This window comes from Haliotis rufescens, unplaced genomic scaffold, assembly GCF_023055435.1.
Source record: "Haliotis rufescens isolate VD_foot unplaced genomic scaffold, xgHalRufe1.0.p SCAF_4, whole genome shotgun sequence".
Classification (NCBI taxonomy): domain Eukaryota; kingdom Metazoa; phylum Mollusca; class Gastropoda; order Lepetellida; family Haliotidae; genus Haliotis; species Haliotis rufescens.
In genome coordinates, this window is record NW_025964112.1 from 8,207,696 (window position 1) to 8,229,995 (window position 22,300).

At 37.7% G+C, this 22,300-nt stretch overlaps 1 protein-coding gene across 1 annotated transcript; it reads left to right on the plus strand.

Annotated features, from left to right (window-relative positions):
• The first annotated feature begins 2,108 nt into the window (after positions 1-2,108).
• Positions 2,109-21,974, plus strand: LOC124135854 (altered inheritance of mitochondria protein 3-like). Its single transcript, XM_046501479.2, has 5 exons — positions 2,109-2,228; positions 6,395-6,658; positions 7,532-7,632; positions 13,679-13,780; positions 20,512-21,974. The coding sequence occupies exons 1-5, from the start codon at positions 2,132-2,134 to the stop codon at positions 20,638-20,640; spliced, it is 693 nt and encodes a 230-aa protein (XP_046357435.1). The 5' UTR covers positions 2,109-2,131; the 3' UTR covers positions 20,641-21,974.
• The last annotated feature ends 326 nt before the right edge of the window (positions 21,975-22,300 follow it).

Consider the following 22,300-nt stretch of genomic DNA (forward strand, 5'->3'; position numbering starts at 1 on the left):
AAATAATGTTCTAACTTCGTCGTGACATTGAGCGGTTTGCGTTTAGAATATTATAGCAAAAGTTGTTGCAGTACTTACGAGAAGGGTGGAATGACTGACAAAAATGCATCCACGCAACTCGATCGTATCAACTTATCTTTAGTATTGTGCGATATTGTCAGATTAGGAGATAAACATGTATTTGATTTAACTGTAATATAGTTTAAAGATCAATATCAGAGATATAGTTTATATACGCCTTTGGTTATATAGGTAGTAAATCTATCTGAAAGAGAATTTTTTTGGACTCCTCCTGTTATTTAAAAAAATGCTGGATCCGCCCTTTTTTGTGCAGAAACCTTTTACTGTTCTGCCCATTGATTTTTAAAAAAAATTATGTATATGCTTTGTGATTTTACTCTACCGCCATATGCATATATAATTTTATGATTAGACCCCCTGAACCGTTTACACTCTCCGTTCTAAAATACGATCACGATAGACCTTATATTTAATTTATACCAGTACCACTGAATATGACTATCAGTGCTACTGGTACAAATTACAGATAGCGTCTCACATGGTCATTTGTTTAAGAACGAGAGTGTGGGAAATTAAATATATTGAAACAAATATATGGGTATATAGACATATTTTAACCCTATCAGTATTGTTCATCCTAGATTACCCATTGTTCTATTTCGACAAACACCACTGACCCATTCGCCAACTTAGGTCCGTATCGAAAGTGACGTCATATGCACAGCTCCAGTCTCTAACTTAGCTCAGAATATCTTGCGCCCGTGTTTTGATTGGACAGGTTGTTTTTTTTAAAAGTGCCATTCGAATCAGGCACTAAACGAAACTATGCTGGCGAATGGGTTCAAGGTATATCTATCGACACAGAATGGACAAATAATATACTGGATAATAGAGGATTTATTTATTTTGTAACTTTTTATTTATGTTTCATTTTCATTTTACAGTTACGCATATTACACATATAGTAATTGTACTTTAAGAGAAGAGTAAATGACTGCTTGACTAGTACCTGTTGAAATATCCCGTACAATAATTTACGTTTGCAATAAATGTATTAGTGAGTAGTACTGAGTAAGCTCCTATTGGATATCCTGAAAAAAAGTTGGCATTTTGTGTTCAATTCTTGTGTCAAATATGAGTTTTTCCAGTCCCAAGATTATGGTGTTTACATGGTTGTTGTTTTTGTTTTTAAGTAATACTCGAGTAAAACGTTTTCTTTTGAAATGCGAATGTTTATTTCCCTTTATTGAGAAGCCTGTTTTCCATATTGGACCAGATGGGGCGTACCTTTTGACATTCCCCAAAAAGGGAATGATAATAGTGAATGAGTGTTGTAACGTGGATGACGTTTCGTTCAGTATTTACCCATTTAAGGTAACATGTTCCTATTATAACCTCTGCGAGCCAGGGATAACCATGCTCGAGGATCTGTGGAATAAAATAAACAGAAGATTTTTTGGCGTATTTTATGTACTAGGTGTTAAGGATATTTTACAGAATATATCCCCCACCCCAACCTTACAATTAACAGTGCACTATGCAAAATACTCCCCTACCAAAATAACCGTACACTATACTGATTTTACAGTTATATATGTTACTTATTAATGTTGATGTACACGATGCAAGGAATGTTTGAAATCAAAAACAGATACTGAGATATGTTTCTTTCTTTGAATATGCACATCAGCATACAAAAATATTCATGAATTGTATATTTGACCAGAACTTTCTTGATTGTGTTATGGCTGACATTTGCATTCGTCAGTTATCACAGATAGAAATATGACATGAACTAAACACTTTATCACCATGACGCATTTTCACGGACAACCGTTTGAGAGCCTTTAAGCCATATATGGGCATGCATAGTACTAACTGTTGACTAGTTGTCAGCAAATACTATAAGTGCATCTGTTACTAAAAATAGCCGAGAAACTTTAAAACTGATTAAAACAAAGACAAAATGTTGTATACAAGTAAACGGAAGTTGCTTCGTATATCGAAATAGTTGTAGCATATATGTAGAAACAAAAATGTTGCACATTTTCCATTTCTCAAGAGATAAAGAGGGGTAAAATTTTACCGACTGGTACTTCCTTTTGGTCACATGACTTGGCCTTCAGAAAACAGAAAGTACACAGCGATCGAACACAAAATAGATTCAGATTGCGAAATTGAAACAGCCATCGCTATGTCTAAACAAGGTAAATCAAAAGCACAGATATGCACATAGATGTATCGTTTCCTTCAACACTCGGTGATCCATTTCTGTTGGACAAAAAGATAGCTATTTGGAAGAATCGTTCATTCAAAGAATGCGAACAATTTTGCAACAGTAAAACACCAACATGGAATTCCAGTGATTGGGAAAAACAAGAACGAATTAACCTCTATATCACTGATAAATATAGTTTAATGTACAGTTCGTATATTTTCTACTCTGAAGATCCCGGCACGTGTAGATTTACGTCGATTAATGGTCATATACCTTTGTGGTGAAAACGCGTTATTTTCGATCTACACATAGGTCTGATGGTCAACAAAGGAGATAAATACATGTAGTGGGTTGTGTGTATGCACCATATTGTATTCTGTTTTTTCAACTTTGTTCCAGTAAATCTATGGATATGGCAAAAAGAACTTGAATTTCTTCTCAAATTCTCTAAATGAATACATTATTCAAGTTATGGAGATGATTTTTAGATATATCTGTAGCCTATATATTCTAGAAATTCAGTGACGATTATCACAGAGTGTCACACTACATCATGTAATGACTTGACTCATCTATTAGACTGGTTTGCTAATGTTGGTTATCCATTCCAAAGATTTTTACTGTACATTTCCCTCGTGTGATAATGATTATCAAGTTCTATCTGGAAATAACTGGTTTTGTTTAATGTTATGTTCACCGTCACATGTGACAGTTAGGAGATAAACATACTGTGTTTTCAATGTAAAGGTAGGTTCCTTGTAGATTTAACCCCACTAAATTGAATTTGGAACCGAACATGCAGCTAAATTTACTTATGTCACATGAATTACTGTACACCATCTTCACATGAATATAACAGCCAATCAACAATTTTGAAGGCAGCAGATTTTTGAAGAGCTTACATCAGAACGCAAAACTGATAACATTTTAATAGACAGAGACTTGTTAAGATCTTTTGACAGCCACACACATGCGGACAGACATTTCAGCCGATCTGTTGCAGTTGTTCTTTTCACAAGTTGTATTCAGAACAAGTCATATTTCATCATTTTCAGCTACTCCAAATGCTGTTATCATAAATCATCGACAAGTTCTTAGCAGACGTGTCACAAAAGAGGCAAATACAATTTTGGGGTGTATCTATAGCCAGACATGACAGACTGATAACCTTTGCAGAAACTGCTATTTCATGCTCCCCTCAATTGGTAACATCCGTTCATATCACAGCATTAGATGCAGCCCAACACTCTTTCAAAGTTTTGTTTTCTCAAGATTCTTGTTTGGTCTTACCCAAGAACAGGTCCACAGACTGCAAAAAATTCAGAACAATAGAGCCCATATTATATGTTTAACATCTAAACATCAACATATGACTCCAGTTCCGAAAGCCTTACATTGGTTACCTGTAAAGACTAGTATAGAATACAACATTCTGTGACTTTGTGACAGACTGGAATTGCTTCCGACTATGTCATGGAGCTCATTAAATGATACATTCCGTCCACATACCCTTGGTCAGAGCATCACCACCTGCTGGCAAGAAAGAAATCAAATCCTATGGTCAAGGAACATTCCCTATGCAGCAGCTACACTTTTGAATTCTCTTTCTGGCGACATCAAGCATTCTCCCTCCCTGGCCTCTTCCAATCTGTCCTGAAAACCCATCTCTTCAGGTGTCACTACTTCTAATTTCAATCTGTTCTTACTCCCTAGCTGTGCTTTCTTGTTTTCTGTAGTGCTATGAGTAGGCGCTTGTGGGTGGATATTGTACAGTAAACATGGTAAAAATAAATGTCCACTATTATTGTTAAGTTAACTGATGTGGTCTGTTTCCTTGTGAGGCGAGTGGGATGTGAATCTAATAATTAGTTTATTGTGGCCTGGGTTGAAATTTTACTTTTTTCAAACAGTGATACAATTTGTAATTTACATCATTATTGTTATTTTATGATTAATGTGATGATTTTATTAGCAGAAATTACTATGGTATGATTTGTATGAGGTGTGAAATGTATATGTAGCAACCACATCAGTCACAATGGTGACTTAAGATTATGTGGGTTCCCAGACCACAGGAATTCAAGTTTTTTGAGTGAGTTGAGAGACAACAGCCCTACTGCTGTATATCCTAATATATATGTCATATAATCATAATTTAACATTACAAGGCAGAGGAGTGTCACAATTCACCTCATAACAATGAGTGAAACACATACTGGGGGAAGGCAATCAATTTGTGTGAACTTGGCAACATGGACCCTGTAGAATTCCACGCCAAAACAGTGCATAATAAGTATCCTGATTTGCATTATACATGTGATATCTTGCCTTCGCGTTATGTATCGCTAAATGTATAGGTATGTCATCACATCTCAAATAGGCAGCAGGACTATGATATGTCAACTCACACTACAGATTTCTGATTCCTGTCACAAACTCACCTAGCCACTTTTGATGATTCAGGAGGATATATCCTTTCACATGGATAGAGTGCAGAACTGATTTCTTTTGAATAATGTCACCAAAGATTCACACATTAGAATTCCAGGTTAGAATTTGACCCTGGCAACCTATGCTGCAATAATGGATCAGGTGGTCAGTCTTGTGACTGGTATATTGTGTGTTGTACTCTGACAATGTTGAACATTGTACATAATATCATCCACTGGTTGTCAGGCAGAGGCATGAAAGGCAAGAGGTCCTTGTCATTACCCTAGTGTTAGAAGTTAATGATTTAGGGCGTCCCTGGTTCAAACTCCATGGGACCTCAACGATCCCCTCTATTTTGAAGTTTTCATATTTCCGTCAAAGTTCCTTGTGGACTTGAAAAAAGGTGGGCCCCATGAAGATCCGGGTTAGAATAGGTCATTAGCAACCCATGCTTGTCATTAGAGGGGACTTATGAGTTTGGGTGGTCAGGCCCGCTGACATGGTTGATGCATGTCATCGTGTCCCAATTGCGTGGATTGATGCTCATGATAACAATCACTTGATTATTTACAGACTGCTGTCATATAGCTTGAATATTGCTGAGTGTTGTGTTAAAACAAACAAACAAACAAGCTGAAATAGGTGGACACCATGAGCACTAAACCCCCACAATCTGGGCCAATCAGAAAATCTTATGGCCATTGCTAATAATATCTGTCTGACAATCTAAGCTACAGGTAAAGTTCAAGCCAATTTCTTCGAGACACTAGAGGTACGAACTTAGTTTCAACTTTTGCAAAATATCAGCTGGCATTTCCTTAGAGTTGTCTGATACATCTTGATCTTCAATTGCCTCTCATTTCTTTGAAAGGAATGAAAATACTCTGGCCTACTGTTTGTGAAACTATGAGCATATGCGCTTATTTCTGTCAGTGGAAAAACAATCAGTAGAATTCTGATATTACCCAATGATAGGGAATCATAATAGTGGAAATAGAAGTTTCCCGTCGACCAACTGTACCAATTATGACCATCGGCTAAACAGCGAGTGCCACATGATGATACAGCAACGTTTCAGTTACTAAAATTACATTTTCTTTTTTCTCTGGTATCACACTCGATTCTTATATTCATTACAAGTATAAGAAATGCATTATCACATTTGTCGTCTGCAAACCGATATTCCCAAAATATGATTTACACATACTTATCTTCTAACACTATGTACTATGGATTTCACAATGTGGCCCCTCCATAATTTCAATATGCGCTGTTTGAAAATTGAATGTGCCAGTGGCGCAGTGGTGCGGCCTATGATGAACTCTTCTTTGCGTGTTCTGTCATCAAAGTTGATCACTCTTTTTACATTGCTTTTGCTACCATCATATTAATCATCATTTACCTTCATTTACTATGTAACATCATCTTGCACAAAGTTACAGGTGCTGAATAGTATGCACCTGGTTGATGTATCTCATGCTCATATCATGAGCACGTTGTTGTCTTCTATGGCTGTAACTAACTGTGAACCCTTGGGTCATCGCTTGGTCAGAGATCAGTGGATAATACTTATATGGAAGCCTTTTCTGTCTGCTATAGTATTTGGATCAATGTACCCCCTAAATTAACATGGGAGTTATCACACAGGCCCCTGACGTTGATGCCTAATGTTAAAAACTGATGACACTGTACAATAAAGGAATCATATCTTTTGTTGAATTCCAGATCCCAGCAAAGCCCAAGGCATGCCTCCCCCACAGTATGCCTACGGTGCTCCTCTCCAGCAGCAGTATGGATCTCAGCCCCCACCATACAGCGCTTCAGCCCAGTCGAGCGCCGCTGCCTACCCTGCGTCTGCCTCACAGCATGACTCTGCCTACCTTGCCTCCATGCAGGCACAGGCCCAGGCATACCAAGCCCAATCTCAATACGTCCAACAGCAGTACATGCAGGCATACGCTCAAATGCAACCCATGCAGCATGGGTATGGTGAGTATTGATGTTTAATAACCTTTGTAAAGGGGATAACAGCGTTAGAAATTGGCACTAGTCCTATAGTCCTGGCCAAACTGCCCGATAGTAAGGTAGTATAAGGACTAGTAGAAATTAGCCTTTTTTAAGGATTTTGCTATGTTATAATTTTAAGGACTAGTGGTCTAATACTGTTAGTTTCTATCGCTGGATAAACCATCGGCCTGTCACAATTACTTGGATAACCAGCTACTATTTGAATACAATTTGTAACCAGTTAATAAATGTGCAAACCGGTATTCATTATCCTAATTCAATGTTATTAATCATCAGTTGCAGTTATGTTTATGAGACCGAATATTTTTTATGTTAATTGTCACAATCTGAATGAGTCTGCAGTTTGGAACAGTCTATGAATGACGTAGATTGTGTAATCTGCTGCTGCTGTAGCACCGACAATCTTGTCACTGTCAAGCATAACCAGTATTGAATATGATACAACACATTTTAACATCAACTTCATTTCATAATCGGCTGTCATGGTTACAGTATTGAACATCCATTTATACTACTTGATAATTTGCTCTTCACTTCACATGACAAACCAACTAAACTGCAAACTATATGGTAATAAACCATGTGTCCCATGAGATGCTGGGTTGCTGTCTGGAGGTGACCAAATGGATTGGGTGGTCAGACTTTGTGACTTGGGCGATAGCGTGTCCTTTTACCTGACAACATGGATCATTGCTCATAATATCGATCACTAGATTCGATTATTTAAAGGCTGCTGTCATTTAGCAGGAATATGCTGCTGAGGCGTTTAACAACAAACAAACAGTAAAACCTTATAACATGTTTAACTGGTCTGTCATTTGAATTGTGTTTCAGTACCTGCTTCCTCGTCTGCCTACCCCCGCCAGCAGTACATGCCAGTGATCCACCAGACCCAGGGAGTTTCTCCCCACGGACCTCCTCCCCCCTATTCTCCGGTAAGGGAAACAGTGCCATGTTACACTACCTCTTTTTATACTTGCACAGACTGACTTACATCCTCTATTTTCCAATCAAAATGAGACTTGTGTACAACTTATTAGAAACAGTTAAGTATACACGGTACATATTGCAGATGGTATTGATGTTTTCAACTTTGTTAGTCCTTTGTTTTTAAGGTAGAATCCTAAATAGCAAGCAATTTTAAGGAAGACAAATTAATTCAAAGCACTGCTGATAGGTAAATTCAAGAACTTTGCAAATATTTTAGTCTTTCTTTTCAGGATTCGAAACTGACAGTAGTTTGTTAGTCTGAGACTAGTAGAATTAAGGAAGGACTTGAGACTTTAACGTTTTACCATTAGATATGTGGCAACTTTGTAGCTGATTGGTGGACCAGTGAAAATAACAATTAATTTCTCTCTTTAGTCGTATGTATTCATTTCGTTGAATCTATTCATGTATTCATTATCCCTTTTGACCATCATGAATTCCAGACTTAAATATGTACTGATACTCTGAGCCTGCAAGTTCGTAGCTTTGGGTTGTATTCTGGATCCAGTTTCTTATATGAGAGTGCCAACAAGAAGAGTCCATTTTATCCATCATCAAAATCAGTGTATCTCATTTCATTATTAGGAATATAATAAGCAGTTGTAATTAAGAAAGTTTGCCCTTGTCCTTCTCATTGAGGTTGATAATACCCTTTTCAGTTTCTGCATCCTGTGGTAGTGTGAATCATGCTGTACATTACGCATGTTCATATGCTCAGTTGCCAGGTATTTGTCCAGTTTGATGTTTTTTTTTGTGAAAGTATATTTATCACTGGCTTCATATAAGAAACATTCTTGAAAGGTACATTTTTTAATTTTTGTGTTTATCTTATCTCAGACTATGCATTTCTCATTCTTCTGTCGATCCTAAGCGGAAACATGCTTAAACAAAGGGTTCCTGCTTCTAAAAAACAATTCACCCGAACACGTTACCTTAGCATCACCATGTCACTTCCCAATAATTGGGGTCATGCAAGTAGTGACCTACAAGACTGAACACATGGCTTTCTAATCGCCACAGTTTGGTGATGTGCTCCGCTAGAGAAATCAAATTTTCTTCTCTCTCTCTTCTACCTATATCCCTCTATGAAGACTTGAAGATTTCCTTTCTTTGGTCGTTTTCAACATGCACTGACCTGCGTGCTTGAATTGTAGGTTCTCGGATTGCAGCAGTTCATCTAAACGTTGTTTACAGTGTGTCAACCTATCTGACGCGACATTCAGCATTTATCTACACAAGTGCCAAGGCAGGGAACAAGACCGGCTTTCTCAATCCAAGGAACCTGAAAAATCGCCCAACGTCATGAAAATCCCTTTGAAAAAGAAAGCGACTAAGCTACCTACAACTCCTGGGATTGGCAAATCGTTAACCACCTCGCTTCCTGTCTTGTCTGTCAGTGACGACGGCGTATGTGACAGCTTTCTCATGGAAGATGTTACCATCTCTAATGTTCATCCCCTTCTGGAGAATCTACTGTTGACGTCTACGGCAATTCAACCTTCTGCTTTGGATGTACAGAAAGTTCTCTCAATGGTATTGGATCCAACAACCCCCTTTTTTTCTTCACAGTCGGTCGTGCTCCAACTTGCTAACACAAAGCCTGTCCTAGTCTTTCTCCTTCAACACCCTCCTTTACTGTTGTTGATAACAACATAATTTTTTTTCCGCCTGAAGGCATATCTAATGCTGCAGCTTCAACTGAACCCTCCATAGTTTCTTTTACTACGATTTTGTCTGTTCTGGCAGGTTTACACTCCCAGTCTACCTCTCAACGTTCGAGATCCCCTGTTCGATGTTCTAGAGATCTCCCTCCTGGGGATCGGTTATCACAGGATTGCCGCTCAAACTCATCAATCCCTTCTGTCGATCAAGACTCATGCAGGGTCACGTTCTTGGGTGTGCTCTCACTGAGCATTATTCTTCTAAGATTCAGTTATCAGGGATCCGGTCATCTACTCATCATTTGGATCATACATCTTATCCAAGGAGACTTGCATTCGAGATGCTGCTGGTCTTATTCAGGATAAGGTTACGGCCATTTTGGATCTTCTTTGCTCACTGCGCGGTGTCGATTACTACCTTAAGACAGCTAGGTGTCCTTCAGCTTTGACGCCTTCAAAAATCGCCTGTACCAACTTGGTCAACTCCTTCACCTTTTGCTGGATGCATTCAAGACATTGCACAAAATGTTCGGCATGACACATCCCTCCAGGTGACAGTTGATCTGCTTCATTTACAATGTAACCAGCTTGTAGAGCAACAATGGAAAGACTATAGATTACCTGCCTTCACTCGCACTTAGTCGGATCTCCGGGAGGTTATAAGTAGCAAATCCAGGAGAACGGGGATACAAACTCTAAGTGTCTTGACTCCTCTTCAGACCGACTGGGCTCTTTCACCCTCAGTTGTTTCTGTGGTCACATCGCCTGTAGGCAGAAGATTTGGTCTATTTGCAAGAATTTGGAAGAATTGGACCATCCTGGACTACCCATTTGTGTTACCACCTATCATCTATCCCTCATGGCAACTCCTCCTACGACTTACAAGCCTCCTCAGCACCTGTATCCAGACATGCAGCTTTCTGTTCTCACAGATACCATAGGTACGCTACTTGCAGAGTGCCTGGGCACAGATCCCACAACACAAATGGGTTTTTACTTACTAATCTTCATGGTCCCAAACAAAGACAGCCATCAACTCATCTCATTTTCAACATGGAAACTTTCAACAAGTTATACCTAGATATACCTCCACATTTCTGGATGACGTCAATCATGTTACTATGTACAATTACTATGCCCCTACCAATAGAAGGTGCTCCCCTATTTTTTTGTCCCAATGGCTATTTATCAATCTCACCAAGCCCATCGTCAAATTCCTTCCATGTTTGAGGCATCATCTTAGAATCATAATTAGCGACTTCATTCAGGCCAGTGAAGACCCAGGCATCCTTCTACTACATCTCAACTTCACGCAGCATCACCTTCATCAACTCGGCTGGCTGGTCAATGCCAAAAATATCCTTGATGGTTCCTTCTCAACATTTTCTGTTTATCGTGGGCCCTGTTCAACACACGTCTAGGCAAGATGTTTGTTCACCAAGATCGTTGGGTGAAGATTCAACACCTTGTTCCATTGGCTATCTGCGTCAATGGCAACAGAGCAACTGTGGGTTGGGGAGCTCCTTGTCAGAAGCTACAGGAGGCAGGGCCATGATCTGCCGACGAAAGCCATCTTCACATCAACAACTTATTCAAAGCAGTGATCTTGGCAGTGTCACACTGGGCAACACGTTTTCATGCTTTCAGTCTGATGATCCAGGCAACCACAACAAATTGCCGAATACCTCCATCTTCAGTAGTCACAAAGGCTTAAGGGTTTTACCTCATCTACGTATCTTGCTGTGATCAGTTCCGTTGTCGCTACTACAACGGTTGTGAAGGTCACTACTGTTGTGCAACTGCAATCCCTTTTTCAGTCTTACAAGTTGGCGGACCAGTCATCTCGTTTCCAACCACCGACCTTGGATCTCAACGTCATATTTTGCCATTTAACTTCCGCTGATTAAGAGCCACTTGCCAAGAAGGACTTTGAATGTATCATGTTAAGAACAGTCTTTCTTTTGGTTCTTGCGACTGCTCGAGTGAGTGAGATTCATGTCTCACGTCAACCGAGTTTGTTTCGCACGGGAAAGTTTTTCTGGGCTGTTGATGGGACTTCATTACCAAAAATCAACTTCTTGGACAACCTGGTCAGTTATTTACTATCTCGCTTTTGACGTCGACCTTAAACCCTGAGGATCTTGAAGACGTATCCTTGTGTCCTGTACATGTGCTTCTGTTCTACTTTGATGTGACAAAACCTCCTCGACATTCCTCCAAGAGGCACTATATTCCGCTTTCTAATGCACCTGTTCTGAAGTCTCCTGTACCACAATTTGTTTTGGGATTTGGTCGGTTGTTCTCCAGGCTTATACTTTTGCTGGCCTGCCTGCACCTCCACTATAGCTTCACACAGTAATTGCACTTTGGCTGCAATTATGGACGGGTGTTTCTGGAAATCCAACATGGTTTTCCAATCCCACTACCTCCAAGACATCTCTGTGATTGACGTCCAAGGTCTGCATCAAGTTGGCCCATTGGTTCTCACACAGCAACACTATAGGACATATCTACGCAGATAAGAGTGAGACATGTACCCGATTCAGTTCCTTGTACAACATCTCTCTATATGCAATAAACTTTGGCATTATTCTTCGAGTTGGAGTCCATCTCTGAATAAGTCGTACATTGTATCATGTGGCTTTACAATTTGCTTCTTTACATATGAGCACGTTTTGCTGATTGTTCCTGATCTCATGTATTTCATTTGTTTCACTTATCAGGGTCACGACACTTTTTTGGGTGTGTTTCTTCCCTGTCCACAATTTTTTGCGTTTTATGTCACAAGACAGTGTTATTCTGTGTTATATTGTTCTGTATCACTGTTTTGCACCTGCTTCCTCATGTATATACTATGGTTGTTGCCTTTATAGGCTAGAGATTTGCACCTCACCATCCCACCGTGGAATAAATGCATAGTTTGAGATAGGATAAGTTAATAAATTTGAAAAATTTACAATAAATTGTATATTTATATACTTATCCCATCTCACACGGTATATGCATGAAAAGCATGCATGACCCAGATTGTTGGGAGGTGACCATGGTGATGCAAAGGTGTGTTTGGGTGAACTGTTTTTTAGAAGCAGGAAACTTTTGTTCAGGCATGTTCGAAAGAAGAATAAGAAATGCACAGTGTGAGAAAGGATAAGTATATGAATAAACAAATTATTGTAAAAGTCTGAGTTTCCAGTCTCTAAACAAAATTACTCCGAACACATCCCAGCATCACCATGGTCACCACCCAAACAAATTGGTCATGCACTTAGTCCTGTGCATAACGACCTACACGACTTGACCCCACCTGTAAGTTGTTCAAGCCTATTTCCACATAGGAACGAATAAGAATGAAGAAATGTATAATGCCGGGTTTTATGAGACGCGGAAATGTGCGTCCAGTACGCACAAATGTTTAGAATGGATGCAGAAAAGAATATATTTGCATCTCTAGGGATGCACAATAATGGTCATTGTACCAAATTCTTGACAAGAAATATAAACCTTACTGTAGTGTAATTAAAGTAGTAACTAGATCTTTAGTACAGTATACGACACCATTTCATTAATTGACACGACCCTCATATTTCCTGTAAGGACCCTTGAAATTTGTAATTGGGTACCCTCTGGACCCCTAGTTTTGAAGGTTAAGGTAAAACCCTGATAGTGTGAGATAGGATAAGTATAAAAATATACAATGTATTGGAAATTTTCCAATTTTGTTAGAACCAGAATAATTTTTAAATATGCCCTTCAGGAACCAGAAACTGGTTTTAACTGTCATTATTGTATTAACCATGCCATTGGCACACACCCTGGTATGTGAGCACTAAATGTATATCGAATATGTCTTGAGTAGTTTGTTTATCTCACCTGGTGGCCAAATTACTTTGAAGCTGATCCTGGTTCAAGGTTTGAAATTACTTGTGTTTTGATGCCAAAGGAACGGGTATATATTATGTTCCCTGTGCCTGAGGGTATCATATTTGTAGCAGCAATACCCAGGACAGTGCTTATTACATGAAATCAGAAACAAACATATGAACAGTCTAAATACATGGTATAAATCACAAGATAGATTTGGGTAATCAGACTAAGGGTATTATCATATTCACCAAAAGGGAAGGGGACAGACTTTCAAGCAATTATCTAGCCTTGGTCAAAGGAGTTCCCTCAGTTCGATGATGGATCCAAAAGTTAACACATTTTAATTCAAAGGGGCAAACCTGAACATGTTTATGAGTTCCCTGTGGCACACTTACAAACGAAATAATTCTTGTTAGTGGCGTTATCTAGGTTATCTAGGTGCTTATCACTGATGCTTGTTTTGTAGGTGGCTCAACAAATGATGGTTCAGCAGCCAGGGACAGTTGTTGTTGGAGGAGCTTTTGATGCTGGAGCACGATTTGATGGGATATCTCAGCCACGAATCCCAGTAAGTAGTCAGTCGGAATCATAGAGATTGTGTAGAGATAAATCTACACTGCGATATCACTGTACCTTCCTGCAAAATGCATTTCTGGTGTCCTCCGCCGTGATATTGCTGGAATATTGCTAAAAGCGGCGTAAAACCGTACTCACTCACTCACTCCTGCAAAATGTTTTCTTTTTACGACAGATTATCAGCGCACCAGTATGAGTTGTATCCCCTTTTCAGTTGTGTGGAGTATTTAGCTCCAGATGAACTGTGTATTTGCGTAAACTGCGCAAAATAAATCACCACATCCCAATTAATTTTGTTGCTTTTGGACAAAATATGCTTGAAAAAATTCTAAAACTCATCAGCATAACAACATGGTGCGTCACTACCCAATGTAGACTTTTCTGCTTGTGTACCTGAATATCTTTATTTATCTTTACTAACTGATCAAATGCAGGCATCAGCTATACATAAACTCAACTGTAGTGATTAATGCACAATTGTATTGCTTACTGCAAGTGACACATGTATCTCTGTAGTGAGCTTATGCGACCCTGGACACATTTCGGGCAGCACATGGACAGAAGACAATTAGAGGTTACCTAAAACAGCCTATTAAGCATAACTATTTTTAAAAATGTCTAATCATTTGTTTGAAAATACCCATTAGACTGGATTCAAGGGAGTAAAATATATTGAATACCCAAAGAATACTATCAAATACCCAATGTAAATGACAACATGTAAGTAAATACTCAATGGCTTATACAATTATCTAGAGCCCTCGTAGAGGGTGGTCAATAGTCATTGAATGAAATCTTCAAGGATACATAAAATATTTCCAGTCTGTAAACATTTAAAGGGGAAGTGTTCACGCAAAAATCACTTTCTTTCTTTTTCTTAACAAAACGCAATTTTAGAATTAGTTAGTATCTGTGTCTGAAAATATACACTCATTTTTTTTCACAGTGAAAGTAGGAAGCTCACAATAGTGTTAAAATGATATGTCGTTATGAGGCCTTCGTTTTACGAGCGAAATAGGCCTGAGTTATCCCCCTTAGATTATGACGTAATTGGTGCCAATTCAACTGGGTCCCTGTCTATTCTCAACGCAAAAGATATCAAGGACCAGTTTGCTGTAAAACAACATGGTCTACGACACACTCCGGCGCAGTGGTGACTCAGCATAACACAATTCTGGCTGGCATCTGAGACGCTAGAATCACAAAACTGTACCTACACCACGTGAAGCGGCTCTAACAAAGCATGATGACGTCATAATGTTTATCAATTGGCACCAATGACGTCATATTGCAAGGGGCATAAGCCATGGTGTTTTTGTTATGGAAATAGAACACTTGGTAAATGTGAAAAATATAAATCGTTTTAATGCAAAAAAAATGTTAATTAAATATGATGTTTTTATATTTTTGTCTATGACACTTCTATGTTAACACTTTTAATGTGGAAAAAGTACAAGAAAAATTGGTTCATTTCCGTGTGAACTTGCCCTTTAAGTCAGTCAGGGAAGGAAGTTATCAAATCAGCCAGAGGGAAAAGTTACTAAGCTATTTATGATAATAGTATGCCATCCAAACACAATACAGTGTTTCATGTGCATTGCAGCCTTTTATATTCAATAGTTCTATTGGAAGGATCACCATATCCACAATTAATAACATTACATTTTGCTGTGTGCGTGTTTAATATCCTGTCTTTCTGGTTCATAAGAATCAAGAAACATGAGAAATTTCTGGGTTGGGTACGAAACTTCAAGAATTGTGTGTTGTTTGAACATGTTGAACATACAACATGTACAAGAGAGACGTTGAAATGTCACCTTTCCTCTATATTATTCTGTAAGTGTGTACCCAATGACATGCGCGTACCAATCACAACACAACCATATGTCAAGTTCCTTTCAAACAGGCGCCACTATTATGAAAAGGAATGAGTTTATTGCAAGTTGTCATATGGCAATTTGTAATAGTTACATCTGGTAATATTATGTATGTAGCATGCCATACACTTACATTTTAACTGCACAAGGTGTCATTTCAATGATAGTTAATTAACATGACTCAGGGTTCGAAATTAAGGGAAGCTAAGATGCGTCTTAATTTATGATTTTGCGTCTATAAATCAAAATAAAGACAATAGTTTTTGCGACTTGCTTTTTCCGTTTCACAATTGGTTGACAAATACCTAGATTTCTAAATTCACTGTGATAACTTTTGATTTCGCGAAGATTATCCTTGATTTGTTTACCTCCAATTTAGAGTTACCTCCCCATTTGCGTTTCCGGAAAAAACTTTCACTTCCTTTCAACTTTCTTGAACGCGGACTATTCCGAGCTCTTTTTGACCAATGAACATATAGCACGGAGATTAATATTTTGCAATGACGTATGTCTATTTTCGGGACACCAATCAAATGCCGTAAAAACTATGTCATCGGTATTTTATTCAATTGACCCAAGGTTGTTTCTTTTTTTTAAGATGACATGCCATTCTCGAATCCCAGACAACACCCGTAAGGCTGGTCGACTGACCAAGCCGAAGTCACGTCAAAATAGTACATGTATCAGGGTTTCCCCTGACGCAGTATTCTTGCGTATATGACTCTCAATTAAGGAAAAATACGTCCAGAAATTAATGACTGCGTCATGACTGACGCAATTTCAAAATATCTGTGTTGTTGTTTACCAGCTTTGGAATGAAAATATTACAACTGCTCACCTGAACTTAATTTATAAACATTTTCTGAAGACAATATATGCAAACATCTTAAAATTTACGTCTAGTTTTTAATTAATCGTCGTTTCAAAATATATTTATGCATCAAAGTGAACGTAACTCTCACACTCCATGTGGCTTCGATGACAGCACGTGATGTAAACAAAGGAAAATTCCGCAAATTGACAAGGTTTTTCATGTTTCGGCATATTTTCTCACTAAAAGTTAACCATGACATATGTTTATCTAGATGTGTAGACTTGTAAAAAATGAAACAGAAGAAAATATTATCATTGTTCCGGTGAATAATGTGATTTGGCACAGTTACAGTATGTGGTTAAGCAGAACCTATGGAACGGGGTAAACAGAAGTTGTAAGTATCAGAGGGACACATGTTTTTTGCTGAAATTTAGGTAAACATTATTGAATGAAATTTTAAATAAAATTAATAAAATAGATGACAAACATAAGGTCAGATATACAGAGAACACATTTTTATTACCAGATAGTGTAACAACAGGATTAACTTGCGTAATTATCCCCCGCCGCGCGAAGCGGGGGATATAGTATTCACGACCGTCCGTACGTCCCACCTGTTTGTTGCCGCGATATCTCAAGAACTAAACACTGGATTGTCTTCATATTTGGAACTATGGTGTATATACAGACTCCGCAGACACCAGTCGGTTTTGGTGACCTTGACCCCATTTTCAAGGTCACAGCAGGCATATCTGCTTTTGGAGTTGGAAAACGGTGTTGCCGCGATATCTCAAGAACTAAACACTGGATTGTCTTCATATTTGGAACTATGGTGTATATACAGACTCCGCAGACACCAGTCGGTTTTGGTGACCTTGATCCCATTTTCAAGGTCACAGCAGACAAATCTGCTTTTGGAGTTGGAAAACGGTGTTGCCGCGATATCTCAAGAACTAAACACTGGATTGTCTTCATATTTGGATCTATGGTGTATATACAGACTCCGCAGACACCAGTCGGTTTTGGTGACCTTGATCCCATTTTCAAGGTCACAGCAGACAAATCTGCTTTTAGAGTTGGAAAACGGTGTTGCCGCGATATCTCAAGAACTAAACACTGGATTGTCTTCATATTTGGAACTATGGTGTATATACAGACTCCGCAGACACCAGTCGGTTTTGGTGACCTTGATCCCATTTTCAAGGTCACAGCAGGCAAATCTGCTTTTGGAGTTGGAAAACGGTGTTGCCGCGATATCTCAAGAACTAAACACTGGATTGTCTTCATATTTGGAACTATGGTGTATATACAGACACCGCAGACACCAGTCGGTTTTGGTGACCTTGACCCCATTGTCAAGGTCACAGCAGGCAAATCTGCTTTTGGAGTTAGAAAACGGTGTTGCCATGATATCTCAAGAACTAATCGCTGGATTGTCTTCATATTTGGAACTATAGTGTATATACAGACACCGCATACACCTGTCAGATTTGGTGACCTTGACCCCATTTTCAAGGTCACAGCAGGCAAATCTGTTTTTGGAGTTGGAAAACGGTGTTGCCACAATATCTCAAGAACTAATCGCTGGATTGTCTTCATATTTGGTACTATGGTGTACAGGCGGGGGATATTTCGTCACTCTGTGACAAATACTTGTTCAATTCGGATTTGTTATGCTATTTCCAATGACGGATCATGACAGCCTGAAATAAGACTGAAGAAAAGTCTGTGCGTATTATACACAAGAGATATTTTTTCAGGATTTAATAGCCCATAATTAGGGGTGTGTATTATACACGAGAGTGTATTATACGCGAATAAATATGGTATATACGAAATGTAAAGCTTTGGACGTGTTTGTTGTTGCTAATAAACTGTATTCAACCAGAAAATATTACAGTGCTCACAAGTCTTCAGTTCAACTTCACTGTTGATAGATAATACAAGATAACTAGATAAAAGATGTAAATGAGCTAGTGGTATTAGATTATAATCTGACATGAAATGTATTTTAATATCCATCCATGATTAAAAATTATGTCTCACAGTTGAGACTGATGTTATTTATTCATCCTGTATTAGTGTCACTGTAAATTGTTTCATGAGCTGTGAAGTAATTAAAGATTGTGAAAAGATAAAACCAACAAACTTTGTTTTTCATTCATATATCCTTTATTTCTCTGTTGTACAATCAGCTGAGAACATTAATTAGCACTTGATAACTTAAACTAAAGACATATAATATTTAAAAGATACTTAACTTTTAGTGTAACATTAACAGTGAACACGTTAAATTTCATTAATCATACAATAAAACATTTGACTCTCAAAAAATATTTTTGACTCCCAAAAATTCATAGGCTGAGTCAAGGTGACTCTCAGATATTGGAGTCTAGGGGGAACCCTGCAATGTATATCATTTTATTAACCTACCTGTCACATCATTCATTTATTAAATCTATCACATTTCACATTGTCTGAAATACGTATTCCATTTCAATTTATCATTTCTTATCGATAAATTAAAAAATATATTCACTATTTCCCGCCATGTTATTGAAAATGAAATCTCGAAAACACTCTTCGACAACGGGTCCACATCGAACATGTCAAAGAGCAATGTAAAGACTTTTCAAGCAAATTTTTAAATATATTATACAAAGTAATAGATAAAATATGAAAAAATATATCTTAAAGTTGTCAAACTTACATTTAAGTTATTATTTCCATCTTTTCGTGCAATCGCGTGTATTAAATGTAAGTCAAATGCCATCTCAGCTTTCATCGTCTCAATTTCCTCGGTTCGAAACACGATGTTTAATGCAAAAATATAAGCATGAAAAATCTTTGTCACAGCTTGTAACATGGCAAGATACATCCATGAAGTTTCATATTTTTAATATAGATCACAATTTCCTGCTTAAAACGTTCAGAATCACACAATTTAACAAAAGTCTTTCGTCAAATTATGAAATTCATCATACCATAGATGTAATTTGATTGGCTGACTTAGGTCACATGGTCACATTTGACCAGTCACGAACCTTGTATCAGATTTTGGCAAAGAAAGCGTCTTTAGAAACCAATTTTATCGAAAATTTCTAGCGATGTGTCACATGGCCGTCTTTGATGAACGTGTTATTCGAAAACAGAGGTATCTCTTCATGTTTCTGAACGGACAGCCGCTGTTATCGGGAAATGGGTGATGTCAGATACCAGATCTATTTACAATTCTTTTTAAAATATTTTTTTCAATTGCGTTTTTATGAAATCTTATAGATTCTGTTTGCGAAAATCGTCAATTTTGCGCTTCCTTGGTCCTTAATCTGGACGTTATGAATGTGTTAGCTTACATTTTCTTTATTTACAATGAACATAATTAAGTTGTAAATTATGCATTATCTAAATAATGTGATAAACATAACATATTTATAAACAATAGGATTGGAACTTGAAATGGTGTATAATATGTGGTAGCAAAGATGTTTTACAAACATGCAGATATTATCTTTGATAAATGATTTATGAGTGTAATTTAATTACTTTGTTATCTGAATATCATAACATGCATAATCAGCCATTGTTTATATGCAGCATAAATCATGATCATGCAATCTTGTGATATATATTTTGAAGTTTTGAGTTGAGAAAAATAATTGCTTGTTGATTTTTTATTTTGCTTGTGCCTAAAAAAAAAAAATTCTAACCCTGAATGACTTTACAGGCCATGGGTGGCCTGGTCATCTAATGTGCTATATTTTAAGAGCAGAGTTGTGTCCCTTAGGTATGCCAGAAATCTATTAATTTTTGTTACTTGGTTTGTCAGCACAATTTCTCATGTACCATGCTTGTCGATTTCACCAAAGTGTTAATTTTCTGAGACTGGCATTGCTTTGGGCTTTCCTCACACATCAAACTGACACCCAGTGATATAACTGAAATGCTGTTGAATGTGGCTTTAACCAAACTCACTTATATGACTTCACAGAAAATCCCTTTTTCTTGTCTGACCGACAGATATTGCTTTTTCAGCCACCTCCTCCTGGTATGGCCCCCAGTGCTGCGCAGATCGCTCAGATGCAGGGGCAGTCAGTTGTGGGTACCCAACAGAGTTCTAATTGGTTCACAGGAGGTTCCGGAGGAGGAGCTACATTGTGGTGAACAAAAGGATTGGCTTGAATTTCTTGCCAATCAAGTGGAAAGGAATGACAGACATGAACCCATAGAAAAGGTGTCTGTGATACTCACACATAAAGATGGGTTTGGTTCTAGCTATCTGCAAAATTATAGTCATTACAAAGGTTTATAAGACAACCAATGAAATAGGACTGGCATCAGTTGTAATGAATTTTGAGCATAAAAGAACACGAAGTTGGGACGAGAATTTCTTTTCATATTTCAGTCAATCTTTTTCTTTGAAGGGTTTTATCTTTGTGTTTATGGCATCTTGTGCCAGTCCTCTGTATAATTTAACGGAAACTGTAGACATTAGATGAAATGACTGCGTTACAGCAGCCCAGGTGTATACACAAATTCTAGATATTCCCTGTTCATTGTTCTTGGAGGACAACATTATTTGTTGATTTATGGGATACATTGTCCATTTACCTCTGTTGTTGGCCTTTGAAAGATGCTTGCAGCATATTTGGAGCTCAGTTAATGAAGCAGTAACTCAGTAATTTAGTTCAGTAACATTGCTTCCCTCTACAAAAATAGTGCTAATATTGCAAGCTGAAAACAGAAATGAAGAATCATGACATAGAAATCACTAAAAAATATGCATCTGTCAAAAACAGATCCATAGGTTTACTGAATAGAATGTTTGCGGTACTATTTGAAAGTGAGAATGATTATTTAAGGAATTATTGTGTTTTGAATTATGGTGTTGTATAAATTTTCTAGAAATAACTGTAATAAGTTGGCATTGTTTAATATTTACTGTAAATGTGCATGGTTGTGTAATATGTGTTTTTGAGTCCATATCCTTAAGTCGCTGAAACTCCACCTCTTTATCTGGGCTGCATGAGAATGCTCTCTGTGTAAGGTACACCCAGTGTGATTGATTATCTTGATTGAAATGGCATTGCTGTCACCTGTTGGTCTTATACATTATGCAGGTCTGCAATGTTGCTGATATGAAACATCTAAAAATTGCTTTCCTTGACTTTTAAAAAACCCAACTATTTCATTGATTGTCTTGGAAATTGATTCAAATTAACAGAAAATAAAAAAAATTCATGTTAATACATGTAGGTTATTTTTTACATGCTCTTTATAGAGAAGAGGGAAGCAATGTACTTTGGTGATCTGATTTGAAATTTCATAAAGGCATTTCAGTGTACTTTTTCGGCCAATTTTTAGTAGTGAGCTGCCAAAATTATTTGTATAAAGATGGTGGTTCCAATGATTGGGTGATATGCTGTTTTTTTTCTGGACTTTTGTCCGAAGATTTTGTATTTCACATGTTTAATGAAAATAAATCTATATATTTCAAACCTGTTTCACTTCTCGTGTATATATCATATTAGGTATGTTATCATGTAGTATACAACCCACAAACTGCTAAGTTCTAGGTGCTGTATTCAAAATACTGTGTACTAAACTAGAGAAACATGTTATCAGCCTTGCCCATTGTGAGAAATGGTTTCATAATGGTACTAGTCTGATAGTCTTGTCATAATTGTTAATGGGTTAGTTCGCTTGACTCAAATTATTTAGATACACATTTTGGAATAAAAAATGGAGGCATAAGATCATGTTCAACATGCTGAACATATGATTTTTTTAGCTAACTTTTATAGTTTTAACCTCCAAACACCAA

Bases quoted from the DNA above. Each gene is read 5' to 3' on its own strand.
- LOC124135854 (XM_046501479.2), top strand. From the start codon at position 2,132: ATGACTTGGCCTTCAGAAAACAGAAAGTACACAGCGATCGAACACAAA. The intron at 2,229-6,394 runs GTAAATCAAAAG...GTTGAATTCCAG, and splicing joins CATCGCTATGTCTAAACAAG to ATCCCAGCAAAGCCCAAGGC. The intron at 6,659-7,531 runs GTGAGTATTGAT...ATTGTGTTTCAG, and splicing joins ACCCATGCAGCATGGGTATG to TACCTGCTTCCTCGTCTGCC.